Source organism: Bacidia gigantensis (genome assembly GCF_019456465.1).
Source record: "Bacidia gigantensis strain McMullin 20006 chromosome Unknown contig_255, whole genome shotgun sequence".
Taxonomy (NCBI): domain Eukaryota; kingdom Fungi; phylum Ascomycota; class Lecanoromycetes; order Lecanorales; family Ramalinaceae; genus Bacidia; species Bacidia gigantensis.
In genome coordinates this window covers 1,619,181-1,643,867 of record NW_025408605.1, presented here as the reverse complement: position 1 = coordinate 1,643,867, position 24,687 = coordinate 1,619,181, and the positions used below count along the sequence as shown (strand labels likewise).

General features: G+C 51.2%; 9 protein-coding genes across 9 annotated transcripts; 3 read left to right on the top strand and 6 right to left on the bottom strand.

Moving 5' to 3' along the window:
- Positions 1-940: 940 nt before the first annotated feature.
- On the bottom strand, positions 941-2,164 carry KY384_007262 (uncharacterized protein; the record flags this gene model as incomplete). Its single annotated transcript, XM_044815753.1, has 1 exon — positions 941-2,164. One exon carries the CDS (start codon positions 2,162-2,164, stop codon positions 941-943), a length of 1,224 nt encoding a protein of 407 aa, XP_044667627.1.
- A 520-nt stretch (positions 2,165-2,684) lies between these two features.
- KY384_007261 (uncharacterized protein) lies at positions 2,685-4,313 on the bottom strand (the record flags this gene model as incomplete). The annotated part of the gene is made up of 1 exon (XM_044815752.1): positions 2,685-4,313. The coding sequence occupies one exon, from the start codon at positions 4,311-4,313 to the stop codon at positions 2,685-2,687; it is 1,629 nt and encodes a 542-aa protein (XP_044667626.1).
- A 385-nt stretch (positions 4,314-4,698) lies between these two features.
- On the top strand, positions 4,699-5,893 carry KY384_007260 (putative secondary metabolism biosynthetic enzyme; the record flags this gene model as incomplete). The annotated part of the gene is made up of 2 exons (XM_044815751.1): positions 4,699-5,048; positions 5,107-5,893. 2 exons carry the CDS (start codon positions 4,699-4,701, stop codon positions 5,891-5,893), a joined length of 1,137 nt encoding a protein of 378 aa, XP_044667625.1.
- A 732-nt stretch (positions 5,894-6,625) lies between these two features.
- On the bottom strand, positions 6,626-7,857 carry KY384_007259 (uncharacterized protein; the record flags this gene model as incomplete). The annotated part of the gene is made up of 4 exons (XM_044815750.1): positions 6,626-6,846; positions 6,912-7,080; positions 7,144-7,621; positions 7,688-7,857. The coding sequence occupies 4 exons, from the start codon at positions 7,855-7,857 to the stop codon at positions 6,626-6,628; spliced, it is 1,038 nt and encodes a 345-aa protein (XP_044667624.1).
- A 1,418-nt stretch (positions 7,858-9,275) lies between these two features.
- On the top strand, positions 9,276-10,330 carry KY384_007258 (uncharacterized protein; the record flags this gene model as incomplete). The annotated part of the gene is made up of 2 exons (XM_044815749.1): positions 9,276-9,474; positions 9,540-10,330. 2 exons carry the CDS (start codon positions 9,276-9,278, stop codon positions 10,328-10,330), a joined length of 990 nt encoding a protein of 329 aa, XP_044667623.1.
- Positions 10,331-11,288: 958 nt separating this feature from the next.
- KY384_007257 (uncharacterized protein) lies at positions 11,289-12,144 on the bottom strand (the record flags this gene model as incomplete). The annotated part of the gene is made up of 2 exons (XM_044815748.1): positions 11,289-11,940; positions 12,005-12,144. 2 exons carry the CDS (start codon positions 12,142-12,144, stop codon positions 11,289-11,291), a joined length of 792 nt encoding a protein of 263 aa, XP_044667622.1.
- Positions 12,145-12,775: 631 nt separating this feature from the next.
- Positions 12,776-19,291, top strand: KY384_007256 (Type I Iterative PKS; the record flags this gene model as incomplete). Its single annotated transcript, XM_044815747.1, has 3 exons — positions 12,776-13,077; positions 13,136-16,096; positions 16,306-19,291. 3 exons carry the CDS (start codon positions 12,776-12,778, stop codon positions 19,289-19,291), a joined length of 6,249 nt encoding a protein of 2,082 aa, XP_044667621.1.
- A 1,119-nt stretch (positions 19,292-20,410) lies between these two features.
- On the bottom strand, positions 20,411-21,766 carry KY384_007255 (uncharacterized protein; the record flags this gene model as incomplete). Its single annotated transcript, XM_044815746.1, has 1 exon — positions 20,411-21,766. The coding sequence occupies one exon, from the start codon at positions 21,764-21,766 to the stop codon at positions 20,411-20,413; it is 1,356 nt and encodes a 451-aa protein (XP_044667620.1).
- An 863-nt stretch (positions 21,767-22,629) lies between these two features.
- On the bottom strand, positions 22,630-24,168 carry KY384_007254 (uncharacterized protein; the record flags this gene model as incomplete). The annotated part of the gene is made up of 1 exon (XM_044815745.1): positions 22,630-24,168. The coding sequence occupies one exon, from the start codon at positions 24,166-24,168 to the stop codon at positions 22,630-22,632; it is 1,539 nt and encodes a 512-aa protein (XP_044667619.1).
- Positions 24,169-24,687: the final 519 nt, after the last annotated feature.

Here is a 24,687-nt window from a genome sequence, read left to right as displayed (position 1 = left end):
GATTCTCTAGGCTGTGAGGAGCGTTGTGATACTGGCAATGATGATGAGGAGGATTAGTGGATGGTGTGGATCGAGCAACTGCCGATAGGGATGAAGTCGGGTATTTGGAAGATTGGAAAATGGTCATTGGGCATCAATTGGAGGTACTCGTGGTTCAAGGCTCCATTGCTTTGTGGTTTTGCAAAGGAATGTGGACGCCCTTGAAGAAAGTCTAGATATTACCAGAGAAAAATTGGACTGTCTCGAAAGGAATCTTAGGGACCACTGGGAGCGAACTTAGGAGTTGATACTGTACTCATGGACCGTGCCTTTCCTTCCCGACATGCGTGCTCTCTCGATATTAGGCTGCTAACCCCTCTAATGTTCTCACTCTTCATTCAAACCATCTACCACAGTCCTCTTCTCCTTCATTGCCATCTTTAACTTAGTAGAACCTGAAATCCCTCTAATCCCGCAGGACTAGCATAGCACGAAGTCTGCCCTGTGTCCCTCATCTCCATCGAAGGAACATGACATATGCTTCCTTTCATCCTCATGAAGGAAGAGCAGAACTCGACCTCAACATGTTATGCAGAGCTGAATGCTAGATGGGCAAGGACAGTGGGTTAGAAGATAGTATGTTTTTATTCATGATGGTTACTACATCCGTTTAATCACACCCCTGGATTTTTCTTGTAGAATAAAGGAACTCATATCTCCCTTTCTGAGCTCTAGCAGGCGTAAGAAGCCCCGGGGCAATCACTCGTGAGAATTACTGGTGCAAGCACGGTAAGATTGTATCACCCCCACCCAAACCTCCTATGAGATCTCAATGTCGAGCTTCCAGCCAGGTCGAACCCCTCCCTCCTTCTCTCGCCTTCAAGTCAGTATCAAGATCACCCCCGTTTTCATAAACCCTCATTCTCCCACCAGCACCCAGTGTCCCCAACCCTCCACTCTCCTACTCCCTACTAAAACCGCCCTCCCCAGCCTTAACCCACCTCCCCCATCTCACCAGAAAATCCCCCTCTGCCACATGTCCATGCGCCTCTGAAAAACCCCTCCTCTCAACCTCCTCCATGAACACGGGCAGATTCATATGGATCCAGTAATAGACCGCATAGCTGACATTGTATTGGTCGCTCATAAAGATCGCGATGATTTCGCTGGGGGGAGGATTGGCTAGAAGGAGGCGGGCGAGGTCCAGATCGCGGAAAAGCGCGTCGGGAAGTGCGGCGATTTCGGATGCTGAGGGTTGAGTGGTTGGTCTGTCAGGGTCCGGTGGGGGATATTGGTTGCCGTTGGGCAGGTTGCCATTGGGATGATTGCCGTTGGGGTGGTGACCGTTGGGGTGGTGACCGTTGGGACGATCGTTACCCCTTGAGGTGTTGAATGATGTACGGGATGGCTCGTCGGCCATCTCAGCATCATTGTCTTGGTCATCTACGAGAGGTGCTGGAAGACGGTTGCTGTAGCGAGGGCCTGACATCGGGGCGTGCATCACTCCAGCAAGTCGCTCGTTCGCCCTCTTTGCAACGTAATCCCGAATCTCTGCTCGAGATGTTGGATACGGGTCGTCGTTACGAGGGCCTGACATTGGGGTGTTCATCACTCCAGCAAGTCGTCTTGGATACGGGTCGTCGTTGCGAGGTTCTGTCCCTACGATGTTTCTCGGTCGAACAGTCGACTCATTCTCCATCTCTTCATTATCCTCATTATCCGCTTCACTACCACTGCTCGAGTATTCAAAGATATCACCATAGTCCTCCCCTTCTCCCTCTCGGCTTAGCAGATTCTTCTCCGGCTCTCCAATCGTGCGTGCACCTTCATCAATCCACTGCATCCCACCATCCCCATTTTGCCCTCCATCAGCATACCTTCGATTTGCCCTCTCCCGCTCATCCCTCGCCTTCCGTTCAACCCGGTCATCAGCTGCCCGCCGCATAATCAGCTCCCGATGCTTCTTATCCTCGTCCAACTGCTCTTTGCACTCTTTAGCGTATTTCGCTTGGACGGCGCGAGCGGATGTGGGATCCTTGAGCAGAGCTTGCTTTACGGCTTCTTTCTTGGCTTTGATCTGGGCCTTTTTCTCTTCGCGCTCTGCTTTTTCGGAGGCCTCTTTGTTGATTTGGTCTTGTTCGCATTTTTTGCGACGTTCTTCGAAGAAGGATTGGAGGGACGACATGTTGGTGGTTTGTTGAGTGATTGGTAGGGGTATTGTGAGGAGGACAGGTGACAAAAATGATGGTCGAGGAATCTTATGTTGATGGATGATAAGCTAAAACAATGCCGAAAGAACAATAGAAGTGGTGTGAATTTGGGATGTGTTAGGCTTGCGCCTCCCTGGACGTCTGAAAGTCAAGTGTGACAAGGCCTTTTCCGTGTCATACAAGAGCACGTTCAACACGTCAATCAACAAAGTGTCCTGTGAAGTAACCACCTACGCTTATGTCCAACTTGCAGCATGGGTCTTGCAGTCTTGGAATGCTGTCGAGCTAGGACAGCGGTTAGTCGATCTAGATAAACCAGTCTTTTGCAGTGACCTTGAATGAATTGAAAGTCGTTCATTCCAAGTTATATGCTTTTATTTATCCTCTGTTATTGCCTCGTCGTGCGGCATTGCTGAGGGTTAAAACACTTTTGCCCTTTTGGTGGCGCGCAGCGACCAACCATTCATAAAACTCACAAACAGCTACTCTCGTGCTTCAAGTCTGCGCAATATCCACTAAATGTTTGACCAACCCAAGAACGCCCTCGCCCCTCACAGAAAGTAATCTGCCAACCTCTAGCACCACGATCCTTGCCGCCCCCCTCAAGAACCAGCAGCCACCAAGTTCGGCTCGCTTGACCGAAATGGCAGCCCAATGCGCTAACACCACGAGCGCAGCTGGTTCGTGACGCTCGAGCATTCCATTGAAATGATCAGAAACACTTGTCAACCACGTGGACAATCCCAGCCAAGCTGCTGCTGTGTCATCACTCGTAAAGCTGATGTCGCAACACTCGACTAGAATGGAGATAGCAGATAATGTGGCGAAGACATCCTGACCATTTTCAGGTTTCCCGATCTGTTCTGCGATGCGAAAGGGAAGTGCTTGAAGTAGGTTGAGTAGTAGAATAGGCGTCTTGTGGTTGGAAGGGGAAGGCTCTGGAAAGGGGTTTCCATTGTGCATTCGGTTGCTCGTCTGTACTACCCCCTGCATTTGATGTTCTTGCGTGTTATTCATGTCACTGTTACAATAAAGGGTGGAGACAGGTGCGTCGCAGCCTCGTATAAGGGACACGGTCGCTAGCAGTGAGCAAGTTGACTTTTCTCTTTTGAACATAGACTTCTCCAACGCGCACTGGCCACAAATGAGCAAACATTTGAGCTGCTCGCTGGTATTTCTGGTTTCTTCGTCTGTTTCAGTAACCCTTAGATCGGAATTACGCGCTGTATTGGATTCCAGGTGGGCGAAGAATTCGGAGGAAAATAGTAAACCTTGCTTCAGATAGGTCTGTTTGGTCATGGGATCGTCTGCAAGGACGGCTAGATGGTAAGCAGAGATGGCCAAGAGACCACACATCAACCACCGTCGCTGCAGAGCTTGCAGGGTTACTTGCGTCTTCCAGTAATGTTTCGCAGGCTCTCTATCCCTGGTACAAGGGAGTGTGAGAGAAGTAATCGTACTGAAGTGGTAGAAATAGGTCATTGTTTCTAGATTGAACTCGGCTTGAGAAGGAGATTTCGTGAAAGCGGGAGGAGCTGGAACATGGTCTGGCTGTGGCTGCGTTACAGCAACAGCAGTATGGTTTTGCAAACCCCTTCCTCCGCGGTCATCATCGCCGTCATCTTCATCAGCATCCGCGTCCGCATCCGCATCGCCATCCTCAGTAGAGTCCGACGGGGGTGAAGGAATTGAAGCAACTTCAAAATATCTAACCTTGGTGCCACGGAAGAAAGTCTGCAGAGTTGCAGAACGAGCAAAAGAAGCAGAGAGATGGATTGACCCGTCAAGACCATGAGTATCACTCCAATGACGCTTCATACGCTTCGAACTCGCAGTGAGATGTCGACATCCTGCCGCGGTGCAGCAATATCCTGATAGAACAGGGATAGCATCGATGGGCGGAGAGCCTGGTGCAGGCAACGGTACGAGGTGGGGCTCGAGGATGTCAAGTTGCGCAATGGACGACAACAGACGCTGTCTGTCTCCGCGATAGATTTTGTGACGCAGCAAGTGGCTTTCAAGTGCGTTTTTCTGGATGGCATACTGACATTCTCGGCAGATCAAAAGACTGTGTTTGGGATTGTATTCGAGCAGATCGCCTGCGCCTAATCGGATGGCTGGCATGATCGAGACTGAGAGTGACGGTGAACATGCGAGCTCTCATCATCTGGGGGAGGTAGAGTATCCTGAAGTGGAAATTGAATGGAGGGGGAATGCTCTATGATGTTCCAAGCAAGCAGCGACAAAGGAACATGATATAGGGTGCTCAGCTACAATGTCGCTGACTCAGAGAACAAGACATGGGATTCCGGGGCAACACCTGTCCCAGGCAGCTTAGGTAAGTCACCGACCACGCTAAGCCCTTTTCGGTCCTGCATCTCCTATTCGCTTGGAAAGCACGAACTGCCGTCATGCTTGCAGGAGCGCGGGGAAGGCACCTCGTAAACATACATTAAAGAAGCTCGGACGACCCTCATCATTCGGTATCTTCCCATCACCTACGCACTGAATGAATTCTATCTCTAAGTTCATCCGCTCACTAGGACGACGCCAGACTAAGGGGAAACCAGAGAAGCAGCAGGAGCCGGAAAAAATGTCATCACCAACAAATCAAGCCGCATGGCTGCAGAAAGCTGGAGCCCCGCTCGAGGTCGGCGATGCCCCACTACCAAAAGCTGCCAAGGGAGAAATCGTGGTGAAGAATGCAGCCGTCGCCATGAACGCCCTCGACAATCACATGCAGGATAAAGGCGTCTTTGTGAAAGAGTGGCCTACTGTCTTTGGCTGCGATGTGGCCGGTGAAGTGTATGAAGTCGGTGTAGGTGTAGATCGCTTCAAGAAAGGGGATCGCGTGATTGGGTAAATGGATCTTACCTGCTTCTTCTCTAGCACGAGGCTGATCTCACTTCTCTTTCAGCCACAGCATTAACCTTGTCACCGGTCGCCCTTCTGATGGTGGTAATGCTCTATACACGGCCGTACCCGCCAAGAAAGCATCTATCCTTCCCGCCTCAATCTCCTTCACCGACGGTGTAGTCGTGCCCTTCATGGTCGAAGCAGCCGCCTGCGCCTTATCCGTCAAAGAGCCTGGTCCATGTATGCCAGGCGTCTTGACCCCCGCCCTCGGACTCCCCTATCCTACCCTACAGACCCCAGCACCATCTACCGGTAAAACTATCATCGTATACGGCGCCTCCTCCGGCGTCGGCTCGATGACGACTCAACTTGCTACCGCGGCCGGGATCAACGTCATCGCCATCGCTGGAGCCCACAACCACGATCTGGTCAAGCAATGTGGAGCCTCTCAAGTCTTCGACCACAAAGACCCCGCATTCCTCGAAAAGGTCACCGACGCCGTGTTGACGAGCAAATCCGAGTTCGTCGGCATCTTCGACGCTATCTCCACCCCTGCGACTTACCCCAACGATCTTGTGATTTTGCAAAAATTGGGCGGTGGACATCTCGCCTGTTCACACCCGCCACCTGCTGATGCACCCGAGAACGTCAAGTCTGGTATGATCTTCGCAGTCAACGATGTTGCGACGCCTCTCTATCAGGATTACGTGACACCTGCGCTGGAGAGCGGAAAGCTGAAGTGTCTACCACCTCCTACAATTGTTGGCAAGGGCCTAGGTTCTATCGATGAGGCACTGAAGAGGTGCAAAGCTGGTGTGAGTGGGACGAAATTGGTGGTGGAATTGTAAGAAGATGGATCGGTTACTCGTTTGCAGCGGCATGGCTAGAATCATGGCATAGCAGGACCCCCTGATAGGAGCAAAATGGCAACACTACAATAGAAATGTTAGGAAATTGTATTGATAGAAAAGTTATAATAACTTCATATGCTCTTATGGTTGTGGAGTTCTGGATTTTAGTAAGTTCATTTCTGCAACAGTCCCCAAGTGACAGGTCGATTGATCAAATATTCACGCCCTTCTGTGTTGCTATTCGAAAAATTCAATATACATATGAGCACAACAACAATGGAAAGAGACTACGAAAAACTTTGAGATAGTTGCTAGACTTCAACGTTGCAGCAAGGCAGAAATATTGTTGACACTTCTCTAGCCCCCCACTAGCTATATACCTAGGAAATACTACCAAGCAGCGATAGTTTCTAATGACCTGAAATAACACCGAGTACTTTTCTCGCGCAGCCAGATCTATACCAGCGCCTTCTATGTCTATGTATTGCCAACGACTCCATAAATCCATAAATCTACGCGAAGTCGCCACCTATCTACGCATACATATAACAAATGCCATTCTTAAAAGCGCTCGTTCCCATCTTGAGAGTGACGTCCGGCGACCACTCGAAATGCATGATATCATTGAGCGTGGCGTTTCGGCTGGGTGGATCTTTTTACACGATGATTGTTAGTTTCAGCTACTATATCTCTCTCCACCGAACGCGCGCGCAAAAGGGATTTTTGGATTTACTTACCATTCGTGAGCGTGATGGTCCCATCCAGCTCGGCCTCTCGCGTCGCGTAATCCGCGCTCTGCCAGATCGCCCAGATCCGGTCGACTTGCGCGTGGTGGAACCAGAATAGCGGGTCGCCTGGCGAGGTGAAGAGATCGTTGTCGACGCCGGAGATGAAGGAGTGGGCTTCGAGATGGGCGCCTCCGAAGAATGAGGGCTGGAAGCCGTGGATGCCTGGTGCGTTTTAGCTTTTCTACGGTCTTTGTCGCGAACGGGGAAAGGGGGGAATTTCAACTTACTGGTGTTGTTTTCAATTAGTTGTACTACGGCGTCATAGGTGTTGAGTTGGAGGAGAAGGGTGTTGTTGAAGTCGCGAATGATTGGGCGGGGGTTGTATCCGAGAGCATTCGGACCGGGATTTGGCTTGACTTTGATGCCGTTTGTGACTGTTTGGTTATAATACGGTCCCTGGAAGAACAGAAAGTATCAGCCAGCGAGTTCCGAATGACCCGATTTGCCAAATAGACCTACAAGATGCTGTGTCCAGTTCACAAATGGCCCCTCGTAAATGTAGCCGCCGCCAGTACCAGGAGGGGTGAAAATCCCCGGGATTGAACTTGAGTCCGGGACTGGCAATGTCTGCAGGGTTCCATTACGACCAGGGATGTATCTCCCATTGCTTGAAATTGAAGTCTCGGAGCCATCGATCAGCGGATTCGACTTGAATGGCAGGTCAACATATTTCGACCAGTCCCAGTACGGTTGAGACCCCGAATAACCACATTCTTCGTCGAGGGCTTTGTCCCAGAGATACAAAAACCACCGATGCCATGCGAAGAAACTTCCTGTGGCGTGGATCAGGGGAGTGTTGATGATGTGTGCGGCTTGGAAGTCGTCATATCGCGACCGGGCTCCTGGCGCCTTGTCGGCACCAATTATGGATGGCTTTTTGTGCAAGCATTTGACGGCTTCGATGTATTTTCGGTGCTGCTTGTCTGACAAATCGCCCCTGATACACGAATGAGCTGTCTGAGGACTTCATGGCATTCAAAGAGAAGACTACGCGGCTGCTCACCATTCTGGACGCGTAACGATATTCTTCTTAGTACAATTTCCCTGCGGAAGTTGCTTGAGTGTATTATCCTGGTATTGCTTGACGAGATCTTTCCAATGTTGTGGAGCCTGTGCAGCGTTTGCTCCTAACAATGCAGCAGTCGCTGCCACGAAAAGGGCTACGTAATGCATGGCGAGTCGGGAATTATATTGCAGTAGAGCGAATTCAGGAACAAAAACCACGTGCGCCCAGGACTCTGTTGACCGATCAAGTCCTCAAATACATATATCTTCCACGAAGCCACCACGCCGCAATCGCAGTAGCATTTGGCCGGCCACCCATGGTCCACCCTCCATCAGCTGATAGAGGAGTCAGGCCATAGTGACAGTCTGAATCCTTCTTCTCGCTCCGATGAAGCTGAGAGACCATTCACGAAGGATAACGACCCTCCTCTGACAAGACTGACAAGGTGACAAGACGGCTTGCGAGATCAGCTTAGGACGGGAAGGGGGTGATGGTGGCATGAAGTACAGATTAGCCAAATTAGTTGCTGACTGTGTCACCCCAAAACGCCTTGCTCTGAGCGCCCGCAGGTTATCACGTCATGCATGAACTCCATAATTCTCCATGCGAGGTCAAGTAACACTGGCTCAACAACCGAAGGCGGCATTAGTGCCAAGCGAGCGAGAAGAATCGTGAGAGCTGACTATGACTTGCAGGAGCAATAAGAATGCTGATCATCTCATGGCGGTGTGTGGAAGTGACCGAGGGGACAGCACATGAGGGCCCTAATATGCAAGGACCCGCTGGCGTCCTAGACCGCCATGTTCTGTTCCGACGCCGAACATTATGCCCTATTCTGACCTGGAGGCAACGCTCCTTTCCATCCGGAACCTAAGATTACGTTCCGACCCACTGTCACGCTTCTTGCACTAGTCGATCAAACGGCTATCCTAAGGACGAACTAGTCAGATCGCCTGAATGATCATCCTGTTGGATGAAGGATCGTCGGCCTCGTCAACAAATAGGCGTCTTTAGAAAAAAATTAATCTACTTTCAAGGTTCAAAAAGGGCCGAGAGAGACAGGATAGAAGCCACATGGAAGCCAAGATATAGCCTTATAGAGCACTTGCCGTGACGATATACTTGAAGAGTGGCGAAAGAGCCAAGAATGTCCGAGGTACCCCTGCTTCACGAAATGGAGAGCAAGACCCATCAAGTGAGACAAGATAGCCCTTCGACCAATTGTGCAAGCTTGTCATCAATGTACCTCCACCATCATCAGAATAAGCATTCGATGGAGCGAGGATGTCAATGGAAGAACATGACAGTGACACCGGCCAGCCGAGATGTGGAGAAAGCCAGACCCTGGTGCAGGATCCGACAAACATCCTTCGATCGTGCCGCCTCGCCAGCACAACGACAGGGCATCTCAGCTTGCTCCACAATCTCCCAGCCTAACGGTTGAATCCTTCAGGGTACCAAACACTTCGCCTACACCACGACCAGCGATAACAACATATCCCAACAACCGAAATATTGTGAGAAAGCATCCCCTCTATCATTCACACCACGCCTCCCTAGTCTTCTGCCTCATCGTACAAAGAAAATGACACCACCACTCATCGCCCTAGAGGAGCACTACTACTCCTCCGCGATCTTCTCCTCCCTCGACCCTCGCTTCCAGCATCAACTCAGCGCCATCCCCGGCCTCGCAAACAGCCTGCGCGAAGTCGGCAATGAGCGGCTCGCCTCCATGGATGACGGGCACATCGCCCTGCAGGTGATTTCCCACGCCTTCACTCCAGGTGAGCTCTTCCACACCGTCACCACTCATCCCTCCATCCCTCCTAACAAGCCTCCTCCTGCACAGGAAGCCCCTCGGCGGAAAACTGCCGCTTAGGCAACGACGAGCTCGCGCACGCCATCGCGTCCAGCGGCCACGCAGAGCGCTACGCCGCCTTCGCCGTGCTCCCCGTCGGCTCGCCGTCAGAAAGCGCGCTCGAGCTCGCCCGCACCGTGTCGTCGCACCACTTCGTCGGCGCGCTGGTCGACAACCACGCGAACGGCAAACACTTCGATGGGCCGGAGTACGACGTGCTGTGGTCGCAGGCGTGCGAGCTCGACGTGCCGATCTACTTGCATCCGACGTTCCCGTCGATGGAGGCGGCGAAGGGCTTCATGGGCGCGTATCCGCTGAATGTGGGGATTAGTCTGGGCGCGGCCGGGTATGGGTGGCATGGCGATGTCGGGTTGCATGTGCTGAAGCTTTTCTGTGCGGGCGTTTTTGATAGGTTTCCGAAACTGAAGGTGGTGGTGGGGCATTTTGGGGAGACGCTCCCGTTTATGTTGGAGCGGTGCGAGGATATGAGTGAGCGGTGGGGAGGGTGGGGGAAGAGGGAACGGGGGTTGAGGAGGGTGTGGGATGAGAATGTTTGGGTGACGACCAGTGGGGCGTGGAGTTTGGGGCCGATGAAGTGTTTGGTGGAGAATACCAAGGTGGACAGGGTTTTGTATAGTGTGGATTATCCGTTCGAGAGTAATGGGAAGGGGAGGGAGTGGTTTGAGAAGTTGGAGGCGAGTGGGTTGCTGAGTGAGGAGGAGTTGAGGGGGGTGGCGTATGGGAATGCGGAGGCGTTGTTGAGAGTGAAGGCGAAGGGGTAGAAGTTGGGGATGGGGTTGTGGGGAAAGTGCGGAGATTTCAGTGTCCAGAGGTGATAGAATAGAAGCAATTTTTGGCATTATGGAGACGAACACGGATTGACTGTAGCATCTCAATTTCCCGATTGATTCCATATTCTAGGGCCATCCTCAACAAGATTCAATCCCTATTCCAAGACCATCCCGACCGAAATGTTCAACCGACATACATGAACATGGCATCACGTGTCAATTCTCCGATACTGGAACTCGCAATTCAAGCAGATCTCAACACTCTCGTCGCCCTTCTGTCAACGGAAACTTTCTGATGCACCTAAGCTTCAAACTGACAATCTGAGAAGAGCAAAGACCCTGTTTCACGCCCTCATCGCTCCTCCGATTTGCTATCTCATTTTCTTCACCTCATGGAGTAACGCAGGCCGAAGAACGATGACCACGTCAACAGGCCAGGATATCCTCGTTTGTAGAAGATGACAGCAATCGGAGCCGGAATCCACTTTAGGCCGAAAGGAAAGGGAAGGGAAGGGCAGGGCCCACAAAACTGAAGGTCTGGGATGATTGATTCCTTGACTGTGAATAATGCCTGATGAGACCACTTTTCAATATCACATATCTTTATTTGTTGACTAGAAGAATAGAAGACTAAAGACTAGTTTACTGGCTAGCTAGGTACCAGCGATAGCAATCTGCCACGCACACGTCAAGATGCACTGCTCTAGGTACCGTTAGATAGCTTAGCCACTTAATTTAGCTCCCTCCCTCTAGCTTCACACTATTGTTTGTACCTGTTGCACACATGGCATTCTAGCTAAGGAACCGACGATTCGAATCCCTCCTTCCCTCCTGTCCTGCCCTTACCAAACCGAAAAAAGTATACCTTGTCGAGATCTAAAATGACTAAAGATCAGGGTGCAGAAAGTGAGACCACCCCCCACCCACCCCCTGTGCCTGCCCCTCTCCCTCACCCCACTACGCGACCCTCGGCATTTCGCAAAAACTCCCCATTCCGGTCAGCCAAGCGTCTGACAGTGTCCGGTTCATCCTCGTGTGGCAAGTCCGGTCGTGGCTTTAAACCCCGGGTCAGCATCACCAGCGCCAGGCTGCGGTAAGCCTTCGGGTAGGCCTGAACGTCAGCTGTCAGCGCGGACGGCACCGTCGCGTCGGGCCCTGCGCTGGTGCTGGTGTGAGGGAAGGCGGTGACGAGGCGGTCTCGCACGTAGCTGGACTCCACGCTGAGAATGCGCCACTCGCTAGCGCTGTCAGGGTTGGGCTGAGGGTTGCTGCTGCTGCTGCTGCTGGTGGGCTGATGATCATCGTGATTGTTGGGGTTAGGGTTGGGGCTGGGGTTGGGATTGGGGGGGTTGGGGGGTTGGGTTTGGGCGTCAGACAGTCTTAGGCGTCGCAGGCGGCTGAACAAGCGCATGTGAGAGGCAAGTTCGTAGTCGATGCCGTTGAGAGTGACGGCGCTGGTGACTAGGCAGAAGGCTTCGCTGATGGCCCGGTCGCCGAGCACGTGGATTGCCACGGGGTCGAAGGAAGCGTGGATGATGTTCACTTTGCCTTTGTGCATGTGGGCTGATTTGCGCAGGAATTCGTCCACGTTGCCTTCGTACCTGGAGGACGTGATTAGTTTGCCTGTCGAACGGTCTTGCTTAGTGATCTAGCATCTGGACTAACCATGCGACATTGATGTGTGTGGCGCTTGCATCTGGGTGGAACGTTGCTCGACAGAGTTCCCACTGTGCAGTATCACGATAAAAGCGCTCTCGCTTGAGGAGATTCGCGATGGCCAAGACATCCGCAGTCGGGGTCGTCATTGCGGCGGTTGGTGCCGAAGGATGTCTGATTTGCTGAGTATGTCAACCCAGATGAGCTGAGAATCGGTGGAGCTGCAAACTGATGGTTTTTTATAATCCAGGCAAAAGTTCGCGGGACACTTGGTCCAGTAATGTGCGGGCTTGGTGTTGATGTCACGTTCTGACAAATGTAAGCCTGCAAGCCTTACACTCTCCTCCACTTTTCTCACTCCGAGGAATCCTGAGGGCTCGTAAGAGCTTACCACCAGAAGACCATTCTGTTCTTATCTTTCATGTACCAAGGATGACTAGAGGATTTCATCCCGGAAGAAGTATGATTGTCAGTAAAATTGTATAGAGTTTCAGATGAAGCAATTGTGGATCTCTTTGTAATGCGGGCATTGGCAACGGGTGAGTGGTGCCAGCCTGAATCATGGATGCCGCACCTTTCGATACTACCTTGACCATAAGCAAAAAAATCAAGCGAAATAAGCTGTAATCAGGATCGATGGGGGGGCTAAGGGGCGAGTATAGAGGTGGTACGATGCCGGACTGGATTTGCTGAGATCTGTACTACAAGTTATATATATGTCCAGTGGTGGATGCAACGACCTGGGGTTTCGTCAACTGAACCTCCACTTCCACCATCAGGATGACGGTCAGCAACTCACTGAGTCGGGTCCTCGTGTTCCCTCCAGAGCACACAGACGTGTCTCAAGCACTGCACGAGCTGAGCGTGCGGTCCAAAGCCCGTCCTCAGCTAAGCACTTTCCTTGCTTCATCGTCGGCCGTGGTACATGAGCTACTGAGCACCTTGGAGCCCTCCGAACAGGAGAGCGTTGGGTCGTTCGAGGATTTGTTAGAGCTATCGGAGCGACATGTCAGCCAGCAGCGTCACAATGCGGTCGTCGAGCTGGTTCTCACGACGACAATCCAGCTTGGCCAGCTTCTAGTGTACGTCAAGAAATTCCGCAAGAAAAGCATAGAGCGTTGAGACTTACAATAACACCAGGCTTGCGGAAGAGGATCCCTTAATATTGTCCGAAATTGCTGTCCCAACTGGCTTCGGTATTGGGCTTGTTGCAGCTGCAGTGGCAACGACTGCTAGTGATGCTAACTCCGTTGCCATCCTGGGTCTGGAAGGCGTAGCATTCGCCTTTCGTCTCGCAGTGGAATTGCAACGAGTCAGCCGAGACATTGAAGAGTCCAACGACAACGACGACCCATGGGCACGCGTCGTCTCCTCCTATCCAGAGAAATTGGGCCTCCAAGAAGTCCAACAGAGTCTGAACAAGGTTAATGCCGCGCACCGGCCCCTTCACCACGCCTATATTGGCCAAGTCTTGTCTGATAGTCTCGTCATTATGGGCCCGCCCTCAACCTTAACCACTTTAGCAAAGACGACCTCTGACTTCTCCTTGAGCCTTCCCTCTACCTCAACTCCTTCCAAGTGTCTGCTTTACGGTTCACATCTGCCACCTGTAGAGCCTATCAGAGAATCATGTCTTTCCGCTGTCCATGCAGCATGTGCTACTCGACGACCCCTTTATTCGGGACACTCCCCTACCACCGCTCTCTCAGCAGAGACATATGGCGAGCTTCTGTACCTCGCAGCCATCGAGATTGCACACAAATCGATGGATGTCATGGAGAGCTACCGAACAGTCGCGAGCACCCTCCAGAAAACAGGTAATTCTAAAGTTGTCCTCACGACAGTCGGCTCGTCATGGGAAGTCTCTGCTTTCCAGGACATCCTCCAGCAACATGATCAATGTGTCTCCATTGACGACATCACACCAAGCCCAAGACCCTTCAGCGATGATCTTTCGAGCAACTCATCCGACGCCATCGCCGTCGTCGGCATGTCGGGTCGCTTTCCAGACAGCGATACGCTGGATGAGCTTTGGCGCCTCTTGGAGACGGGAACGACCACACACCAGGAAATCCCTTCATCGCGCTTCAATATGGACGACTTCTACGATCCATCACGTGCTAAACATAATGCCCTGGTTCAACGTTACGGGTGCTTCATCAAGAAACCCGGTCAATTCGACCATCGCTTGTTCAACATCTCACCCCGTGAGGCGCTGCAGATGGATCCTGTCCAGCGCATGTTACTTATGACGACCTACGAAGCGCTGGAGATGGCTGGTTATAGTGACGGCGACGAGCAGGCCGCACCGCGAATCGCCACATACTTTGGCCAGACTGTGGACGACTGGAAGACGATCCAGGAGCAACAAGGTATTGATACTCATTTCTTGCCGGCTGTCAATCGCGGCTTTGCTCCTGGACGCTTGTGTCATTACTTCAAATGGGCTGGTGGTTTCTACAGCATCGACACTGGCTGTTCCTCCAGCGCGACAAGTATTTGTATTGCTCGTGACGCCCTCGCCAAGGGTGATATCGACGCTGCAGTTGTTGGCGGTGGTACACTGCTCACTGCGCCAGAGTGGTTCAGCGGGCTAGGCCAGGGAGGATTTTTGTCACCCACTGGTTCTTGCAAGACCTACTCTGACAAGGCTGACGGGTATTGTCGCGGGGAAGGTGTCGCCGTTGTGGTGCTCAAGCGCCTGTCGGATGCGATACGAGCGAAAGACAACGTCCTCGCCGTTATCGCAGGCGCAGCGAGGAATACTAATGCCGGTGAGGGCTCCATCACTCATCCTGGTGCGAAAGCTCAGGAGACCCTGTACCGCCGTGTGCTCCGCCAAGCAGCAGTACGTCCAAACGAAGTCGATGTCATCGAAATGCATGGCACAGGAACTCAAGCCGGTGATCGCGTCGAGACAACAGCTGTGCAGAACGTCTTTGCGTCTCCAGCTGGACCCAAGCGCAGCCAACCACTCATTGTCGGCGCTATCAAGGCTAATGTTGGTCATAGCGAGGCTGCTGCCGGCGTGGTATCCCTCATCAAGGCTATTCTAATGCTCCATCGCGACACGATACCTCCGCAACCGAATCAACCCTTTACGCTCAATCCATACCTTGTCTCCATCCTTGGCCCAGGTACTGACGTGCAAATTGCAAACGGTCAAGCGTGGCCTAGGAATGGAGCAAAGCCTCGTTACGTTTTTGTGAACAACTTCGACGCTGCCGGGGGCAATGTTAGCGTTCTAATTCACGAGGCTCCACCCTCTGCCCAAGTGCCCCTACTACCTCGTGTAGATTCGCGTTCCCATCACATCATAGCCACTTCTGGCCGCACTGAAGCTGCGCAGACGCAGAACAAGGACCGTCTCCGCAAATATCTACAGCAGAACCCGGAGACAAGTCTGGCAAGTCTGGCCTACACCACCACTGCACGACGGATGCATCACAACCTTCGCGATGCATACGTTGCGACTTCCGTTGCAGAGCTCCTGCAGCAATTAGGACAGCCTTCGAAGCCTCTGACGCCCGCATCATCTGTCGTGTTCACTTTCACAGGTCAGGGTAGTCAGTACGCAGGTATGGGCGGTACGCTATACCGTACCTCTTCTTCATTCCGGCGCATGCTCGACTCATATCAACGCCTCTGTGATGTTCAAGGGCTCGATTGTCATTTCCTTGACATGATTATCGGATCAGAAGATGCGGCAACAAACACAATGAGTACCGCCTGTGAAATGCAAGTGGCGACTGTTGCGCTTGAAATTGCTCTCGCTCGGTATTGGCAGTCGCTCGGCCTGACTCCAACACTGCTGGTTGGGCACAGCCTGGGAGAATATGCGGCACTTTGTGTTGCTGGTGTATTCTCTGTCGGCGAGGCACTTGCCTTGGCCTATGCACGAGGAAAACTCATTACCTCAAGATGTCCACCTTCTGAGGCAGGCATGCTATATGTTGGCCTTCCTGTGAACATCGTGCGATGGCGCATCCGGGATTTGCCTGCGACATCTTCAGCATGTGAGGTGTGCTGCATAAATGGCCCATCCAGTACTGTTGTCGGTGGCCCCGTCGCAGCACTTGATGCCCTAGAGAACTACTTGAAGTCTGAAGACAACGTTGCAACTACCCGTCTCAGAGTCACACATGCATTCCACACCCGCCAAATGGATCGTCTCCTGGAAGATTTGGAGATTAATGCATCCCACATATCCTTCCACCCCCCACGCTTCCGGTTGCGTCTACGCTGCTCGGCAAAATCGTGCAACCTGGTGAAAGCGGAGTCTTTAACGCGAGCTACTTCCGTCGACATAGTCGCGAGCCTGTAGCTTTCCACGACGCAATCATTGCGAGCGAAGCTGAAGGGCTGATTCAGGATCAGTCTTTCGTCGTAGAGATCGGACCTCACCCGACCTGCATCAATTTCGTTTCCTCCGCGCTTCAAACGCTGCCTCTAACCTGCTCTCCCAGCTTGCGTCGTGGACACGACGACTGGAAATCTATGTCTCAAACTTTAGCAGCCGCATATCGCGCTCAGCTCCCCGTGTCGTGGACCAGTTTTTACAAGGATCATCTTGATCAAGTGCACCTACTAAATGATCTGCCAACGTACGCCTTCGATTGCCAGGAATTCTGGGTCACATACAAGACTCCAGCAGTCTCTCAAATCTCTGGCGACGTGAAGTCAAATGATTCGCCCTCGCGCCTCTCCTCGACATCCTTGAGTTCGGTCGACGAGCTGCGGCAGGAAGGCTCTAAGCTCCATGCCGTTTTCAAGGCTGACCTGACTGATCGTCATCTTGCGGAGGCGATCGGAGGTCATGTTGTTGACGGTGTAGCCATTTGCCCAGCGAGCATCTTCATCGACATGGCCTATACCGCTGCTGAGTATCTTGAGACAACGAGTCGTGAAATCTCAGAGGCCTCCTTAGCCACTTACGAGCTTGTCAGCCTGAGTATGACGAATCCACTAGTGCTCCGCAAAGATATGACTCCGGACGAGTTGCCAAAAGTTTTCCTCGAAGTCGCCCTCGATCAATCTACGAACAATGTCTCCGTCCGAGTTTTGTCCCGTGCAGCTGGAACAAACGCTTCCCCGTTGGAGCACGGCTCCTGCGTAATTCGACTAGACCAGTCTGAGGCACCGTGCAATCAAGCATGGTCTCGCTTGCAGCCACTGGTACAAGCGCGAATACAAACTCTCGAGGCATCCTCACGCCCAAAGCAAGTCCATTCAATGGACAAGCAGCTGTTCTACAAGGTCTTCTCCGAGATTGTTGACTACGCTTCTCCCTACCATGCGGTCGAAGAGGCTACTGTGGCGGCTAACTTTCGAGATGCTGCTTTTGTCTTCTCACTGCCCTCTGTACAAGACCTCGGCAAATTCACATGCAGTCCTTTCGCAGTCGATGCCGCCGTCCACGTCGCCGGTTTCTTGTTGAATGCCGACGTACGCAAGCCAAAGAATGACGTACACATTGCTAATCATATTGGGTCTCTCCGTGTGCTTGGTGATCTATCAAGTCATGGACCGTGGACGGCCTACGCCACCATTCGTGAGCAGAATGCCAAAACTGGAACGAGTCTATGTGATGTATACGTCACGGATACCCAGGACAAACTTGTTATACTCTGCACCGACATCTGCTTCAAGAAGCTAGACCGAGACTTCTTCTCCCTGCTGACAGGTGCGGCTTCTAGGCGAACACCAAAAACAAGCACTCCACCCAGCGCCAAGCGTACACCACAAATGGTTACGCCGCCTGAATGGAGCGACGATTCATCGGCAGCTTCTTCGATGACATCCTCGCCATCGCTCAGTAGCCAGTCTGAGCCTGACGATCTTGCAGCAGAATTACTCTCCTTGGTCTCATTGCGGAGTGGTGTTAGCATGGGTGACTTGGAGAAAGCGGCGAACACAACATTCACGGACTTTGGGGTCGACTCACAAATGAGCATTCAGATTCTCGCTGACTTTCACAAAACCACCGCTGTCGAGCTTCCGGCAGCATTCTTCTCGAACTTCCCAACTCCAATCTCAGTGCATAAAGAACTTAATATTCAAAAACTAGAAGACCTCGAGCCAAAACCAAAACGCAAACCCTCTCCTCCACCCAAGATGCGAAGTGCGAATCAGAATAAGAATGCGTCACCACAGCAACCGAGCAAGCAGCTTTTCGCGATTGTCGCAGACGCCCTCGGCCTCGAAGCTAATGCTTTTACGCCTTCAGCGACATTCGAGTCTCTTGGTATGGACAGTATGTTATCTATCAAGACTCTCTCGGAGTTTCAGCAAAAGACTCAAATAGAGTTGCCCGCTGCATTCTTCACACAGTGTTCAACAGTGGCAGCTGCGCAAAAGGAACTAGACGGACCAATGGAGAAGCCAGTGAAAAGCGTTTTCGCAGCGACTAAGTCCTCAGTCGCCGTCAAACCCACAGCAAAGAAGAACAGCAGCTCGCCCCGCCAGCAAAAATTGGACAACTCCGTCTCCCGATCTGTTCTAATCCAAGGCCAATCTCGATCCCAAGCATCGCCCTTATTCATGACCACCGACGGCTCCGGAACCGTCGAATCCTACATCCACCTCTCCGCCCTCCCGGAAGGCCGACGCATCTACGCTCTCGAATCCCCCTTCCTCGGCGACCCGGACCACTTCGACCTCTCCATCCAAGAAATGGCCACCATCTTCATCCGCACGATCCGGCGCATCCAGCCGCACGGTCCGTACATGATCGGCGGCTGGTCCGCCGGCTCCGTCTACGCCTACGAAGTCGCCAACCGGCTCGCGCACGAGGGCGAGGACATCCTCTCCCTCCTCATCATCGACATGCGCGCGCCCTCCCTCATCCCCACCGCCATCGTCACCCCCGATTTCGTCGACAAGCTCGGCACCTTCGAGGGTATCAATCGCGCCCGCGACCTCCCCGCCGATCTCTCCGTCAAGGAGAAATCTCATCTCATGGCTACTTGTCGTGCTTTGTCGCGCTACGACGCCCCGCAGTTCCCGACGGGTCGCCAGCCGAGGAATAGTGTGGTCATCTGGGCACGTCTGGGCCTTGATCAACGCGAGGATGCCGGACCGGCTGCTATGTGTCGCCCCGGCATCGAGATCGGGAAGAAATTGGAGGAGATGGATTTGAAGGACTTCGAGCGCTACTTTAATTCGTGGTTTTATGGAAAGAGAAGTACTTTTGGGACGAATGGATGGGAGGACCTGCTCGGTGACGAGATTGCGGTGCACCAGGTTGATGGTGGTGAGTTTTCCCTCCCCTCCCGCCTCGCTTTTTACTTTGTTTGATATGGCAGTGTGGCTAATGGGTTTTTTTCTTCTCGTAGATCACTTTTCCATGATGTGTCCTCCTTTCAATGAAAACGTGGGCAAGATTGTCGTTGATGCTGTGGCGAGCGCGACTGCTGAGGAATGAGTGAGCGGGAGTTTGATAGCGTTAGTAAAATTGAAATTCTTTTGCAGGGGAAAGGGCGCTGGTGGTGATAGATCAAGGGCGATAGATCAGGATAGAAAAGTGCATGCAAATGATCGTGCATTCTAGATTATTGTGAGATAGTTTCATTTCAATTTCAAAGACAATGGCACAATAAAAAGGTTTGTTTCAAATGCATTGGTTCCCTGCATCTCAATTGTCCTTGTTTAGGCCCTCTTTGTCCATAGCCAACCGTCGCGGAGGGAATTCTTGAATGGTTGGTGAAGGACTTCACCGTGTCGTTTCGACACGAAGATTGAATATTGCTGCTGCTGTATACGTTCCCAATCCTTGTCCAGACCCTTTACATGATATATCGTTACGATGCCGCCTTTCGTAAAATGTCGATTAGTAGTGATTGCGCACCTTGAACTCCGCTCCATGATCAGTTCTGACTCACTCCGACGTGTTTTGTGGTAGTTGGCAGCTTTGACAGATGCGACTGGACTACTGCGAGCTACCTTTGCCGAAGATCATTTCCCTATGTTATTCAAAATGTCTGTATTCTCTAAGACGGTCAATTTAACCTTCATCTTCACACCATATGAATGTCGATATGTCCTGGCGTGATGGCTCCAATTTTGACTGAAGCATATCCTTCTCACATCTTTGCTAGGATTGCTCACGACTATCCATTTAGCTAGGCTAATATCTGTTATCTTAGATTCTAGAAAACACGCCTGAGGGCTTTCCCAAGAATACGAACAAGACTATTTCCGGAAGTGAAACCGGGCTAAAAGCGTGCCTTGATGCTCCTATGAAAGAAAAAAAACACCAGTAACGCCAGCCAAAGAGGGAGCTTACAAGCCGTACTCGCAAGATGGATGACCCAGCGTAAGCGTCCGTTGATGATGATTCGACGTTGCTCCTGTATTGAGTGGCATACATATATCGGCTTTGCCAGTATCAGCTTGCACGAAACTACTTTTGATCAATCAAAAATCAGTCCTCGGGCCGACACAGGTTTTTACGTCCACGCTCACGCCAACTTGACGACCTCTTTCCCGTATCATCTTGATCTGATCTTGACACTTCTTCACATCCTGTTTTGATAAGAAGTCATGTAAATCATGACAATACAATTCTACGCTTGTCATGCGAGGTAACATCTTCGTCTGCTCAATAAGCTCCTCAACTTCCTCGAGACAAACTTCTATGAACTCGTCGCCATGGATCCACAAGCGGAGCTGCTGTAAAGATCTTGGGAGTTCCCTAGCTTTGAAGGTCGCCCTTGAGGCAGGGTATCTATATGGACCGATTATCTCGATTTCCAAGACGCGGAGTTTGGTGAAACGTCTCAAAGACCCAGTAGGCAACGCTTGTAACTTGCCACGGTATGGGAATTTCAACTCTTCTAGCGAATGCTGCGCGTGAATTTGTAGCAGATTGTTCATTCCCCCGTCGCCAACCGTTGAAAATGGTAACATTCTATATTGGCATTTGCGAAGAGCCTTGATAGAGCCTAACATCTTATCCAGCCATCGGTAAGCTTCCTCAGAAGAGCAATCTCTCCTCCTGTAAAAGTTGAGAGTGAGTTCAGAAACGTTTGAAAGTCTAGCTGGTGGTTCTGATGGAGACTCGGGAGCTCCAGGTAAGCCGAAGTGCTCGTTGATAGTCCGTGCTTTAATAGTCTGGACTGAGGGGCAAAGGAAAAATGATGATATGAAATGCTCTGGAATACTACCGACGCCATTCCTCAATGTACAGTCCCGGTCTTGTAAAATCACAGTCCGCAGCTTTGTAAGTACCGGTGGACTATACTCAGTGAACATGTGCCGCAGATATTGAAGTACCAAGTAGTCTTCGTTATCTGCCATTTCAACCTTCCAACGCAGCAGGCTAAGACTTGGCAGATGGAGGAATAGAAGCACGATGGTAAGGGTCTTACATCGATCCCTGAGTTTGATAGCTGCGTCATTATACGGCAACAATGGTAGACCAGACTGTTCAAAGGCGGCAGCGACAAATCGCACGTCAGACTCTTTATCCTCGTCTTGGGGGGACCACAAGCCGTCGACCCATCCATGAAGCCAAAGTTCTCGTACATAGTACCCAATCGGAGGATTCTTTAACACTTCCCGAAGAAGCCACGACAAGCTTCGAAAGGTTCCATTATCGTGATTTTTTATTTTCTGATATTGTAGTTGCAGCGCCACGTGCCTTTTCAAGGCTGCCTCTGATGCATAATACACTATCTTGCAAGCCGTTGCAAAATTCACTACGTCGCCCGGCTCAACCTCAAGCGCGATTGTCATGAGTATCTCGTTTGGCAATTGTGAGAGCGTGGCCATTCTGGTGGAAGGAGGTTCTAAAGTGTAAACACTTTTCGTGGAGCTATTGATCTACTATGTAGGTGTGAGATTGGCAATTCTCACGGATGTCTATCGCTTTGAGTATTGAACCTCAACTTCACAGCAGAGAGTATCAGGCATGCGTTTTGACAAGCAAGCTCTGGTCGGTCATGCAGGCGTTGATTGCATCGTCCTTATAGCTAATGAAGACGTACACCGTGAGCTGTTCATAGAGATAAAAGCCTTTAGAGATTTCAAGATGTAACGTAATCACTTGAGGAGACAAAGCAAGGAGGCAACCGAGTTTGCGCCGATTTATTACGAGGTAACATCCTGGTTTTGATACCGTAGCGCTGTTTTGAGTACCATCTCCATCCACCCCATTGGGTCTAGAATCGACTCTAAATATGTCTCTATCAAGACATGATCGAGCTGATATTTATGTTCTTGACAGTTCTGGATCATTCCCCCATTACAGGGCATTCATAGACTTTTATAAACAACCCAATTCCTCGACATTGTTTGTTGCGATTGTTAATTGCGAAAGCTATTAGGGGATTAGGACTGGTAAAATATGAACTCTGAAGTTAGTCGACTCAGAAGCAGGGCATGGATTCTAAAAGCAATCATGAACACGTCTCTATCTACTCTATGATGCTAAATACGATGCGACAAGATAAACGTAAAGGGTATCAAGATGTATTCAAGAAGCGAAGAACAATGGAATTGAGAACGAATGCCACCCATATCATTTCATACCAAGGTACCAATTGGTAGCATGTGGATCGTTGCGCTGCTGTGCGGGTTGTGCCGTCGGTCCGCTACAAGGATTCAAGCATCTTCTGTCTTCTCGAGAGTCTAGTTCATAATATTCCAGGCAGAATTCTGTATGGCACTTTCTCGCAATACTTATCCCAGGTCTTACCGTACTTCTTCGAGCATCTAGCCTCATCTCTCGGGACGCGGGTGGCCAAGAGTGCTACAATGAAGACCGTGTAATACCAGGGGATGGTATGCCAGGAGCCACAGGAAGCACCCATGGCGAACGCCATCATCATGTCTCCAAGATAGTTTGCGTGACGCGTGAAACCCCACCAGCCTTCTCGAAGAATTAGTACACTCACATAAAGAAATCTGAGCGAGCACATACCGGTTGTAAGCAATAAAGATTCGTGAGTCTTCCCATCGCTTGTCTTGTAAGGGGCTTTAATATACTCAGCGGGCTTGCCCCAGATATTGCAATCCCCGCCCGTCAAGCGAACGCTGTCCTTCTGATAGTTTGCCCCTCTGAATATCGCGTACCCTCCAAGTCCTATGGTCAGGATTGCGATTACTTGCCATATGTGCAGATCCACGGGATATCGCGCAAGGTACTGAGTCTGAATAGTGTACAGATTTGGTACGAGTGCTACGCTCCCGTAGCCGAGATAATATCCGAAGTGATCGTGACACATATCTAGCGTTCGGAGATACCAGCTTTCGTTGTAGAAGAAATCGACAACGTAAATGAAGTGAAAGAGGTTGACCAGCCACATTGAGTTCGTGACGTAGCCAATCTTTTGGTACTGGTGTGCTGTGTACGAAATGTCTATTAGTGTCCAAGCTACGATCCCCGGCCGACCATTGTGGAAGAGTTTGAAGTCCCATAGCTCGCCAAAGCGCGGGTTCAGCTCTACGCCCATGAAATAATCATGAATTAATGAACCACTAAATTTCCTATCGTTAGGATGTGAAGGTGCGACGTGCGCTTTGACCAGAGCAAAACCTGCGAGGAAAAATCCATATACGTTGGCAACTATTAGAAGACCCTCCCAGTTCTTCGCAATGATAGCAAGATCCACAAGCCCAACTGCGCCAGCTCCCAGGAAAAGAACGTGGGTGAGTACATAAGCGCGGAGCCCGTTCGTTTTGTATTTGAGAAGATGGCCAGCTGGAGTCAGCTGGCCGGTAGATATTGGGCCAGGAAGCAAGCTGTAGAGGAGGCCTTGAAAGAGGAGCCAGGCAGCGTACTGGAAAACTGACTCCTTGCTGAAAGTAGGTCCGAAATATGTGTAAAGACTGAGAGGCCCAATACGACCCACAGCGGTCATCACTGTGGTTAAAGAGCCGTTGAAGTATTCTAAAGCGATCCAGTTGCCAAACAGACATATCGGGCAGATGACGACTAGTACGAGGGAAAAGAAAGTAGCAAGCCAGGTCGCCTTAGTCTCGCGTCCCCACAGTTCGTCTATTGCATGCTCAAATTCAGCGATCCTATCTCTCGACTTTGATTTGGGCTGGATTGCAGCGCCATTGGGCTCAGCGGCCTTCGTCTTCGCTCTGCCGCCGGATCGCGTAGCATGTCCGTTCATCTCACTCGAATGACCATTTGGCTGTAAAGCACCCCCGTTTGGCTCCTTCATCGCGTTAAGCAGAGAGCGTGTGAAAGTGCTGCCTAAATCGCGGCACAGCTGCTGATGCTGTAGTGACTGCGATCAAAAGGTCGATGACGCTTTATTACTGTGGTAATTGGAAATGCACTATACTGATATCATCAATGCCAGGTCGGCCGAAGTGCTGCGAACGAGTGTCAGTATTCAGATGTTGAGGTTGCACGAAGATGTCAACAATCAGTGCATGCCACGTTTAATGCGGCGATAAGGATAATGATTGACAGCATGCCAAACACAGTACACGAATCGTCAAACCGCACGCCGCAGGAGTAGGAGAAGCAGGAAATGAAAAAGCTACAATCAATGATGGTGTACGATTATGATGTGCAAGTTCGAGCAGTGGATTTGTTGGCGGGACGATCCTCAAACCGGGTGGTGCGAGCAATGGAGGTAGCCCTTTGTGGACTAGCTTGAGGTACCCTCCATTTCAATCACGTCAGCACATTTCTTGGCATTTACTACGCTAGGAACTCTCTCGCTTAAATGCCG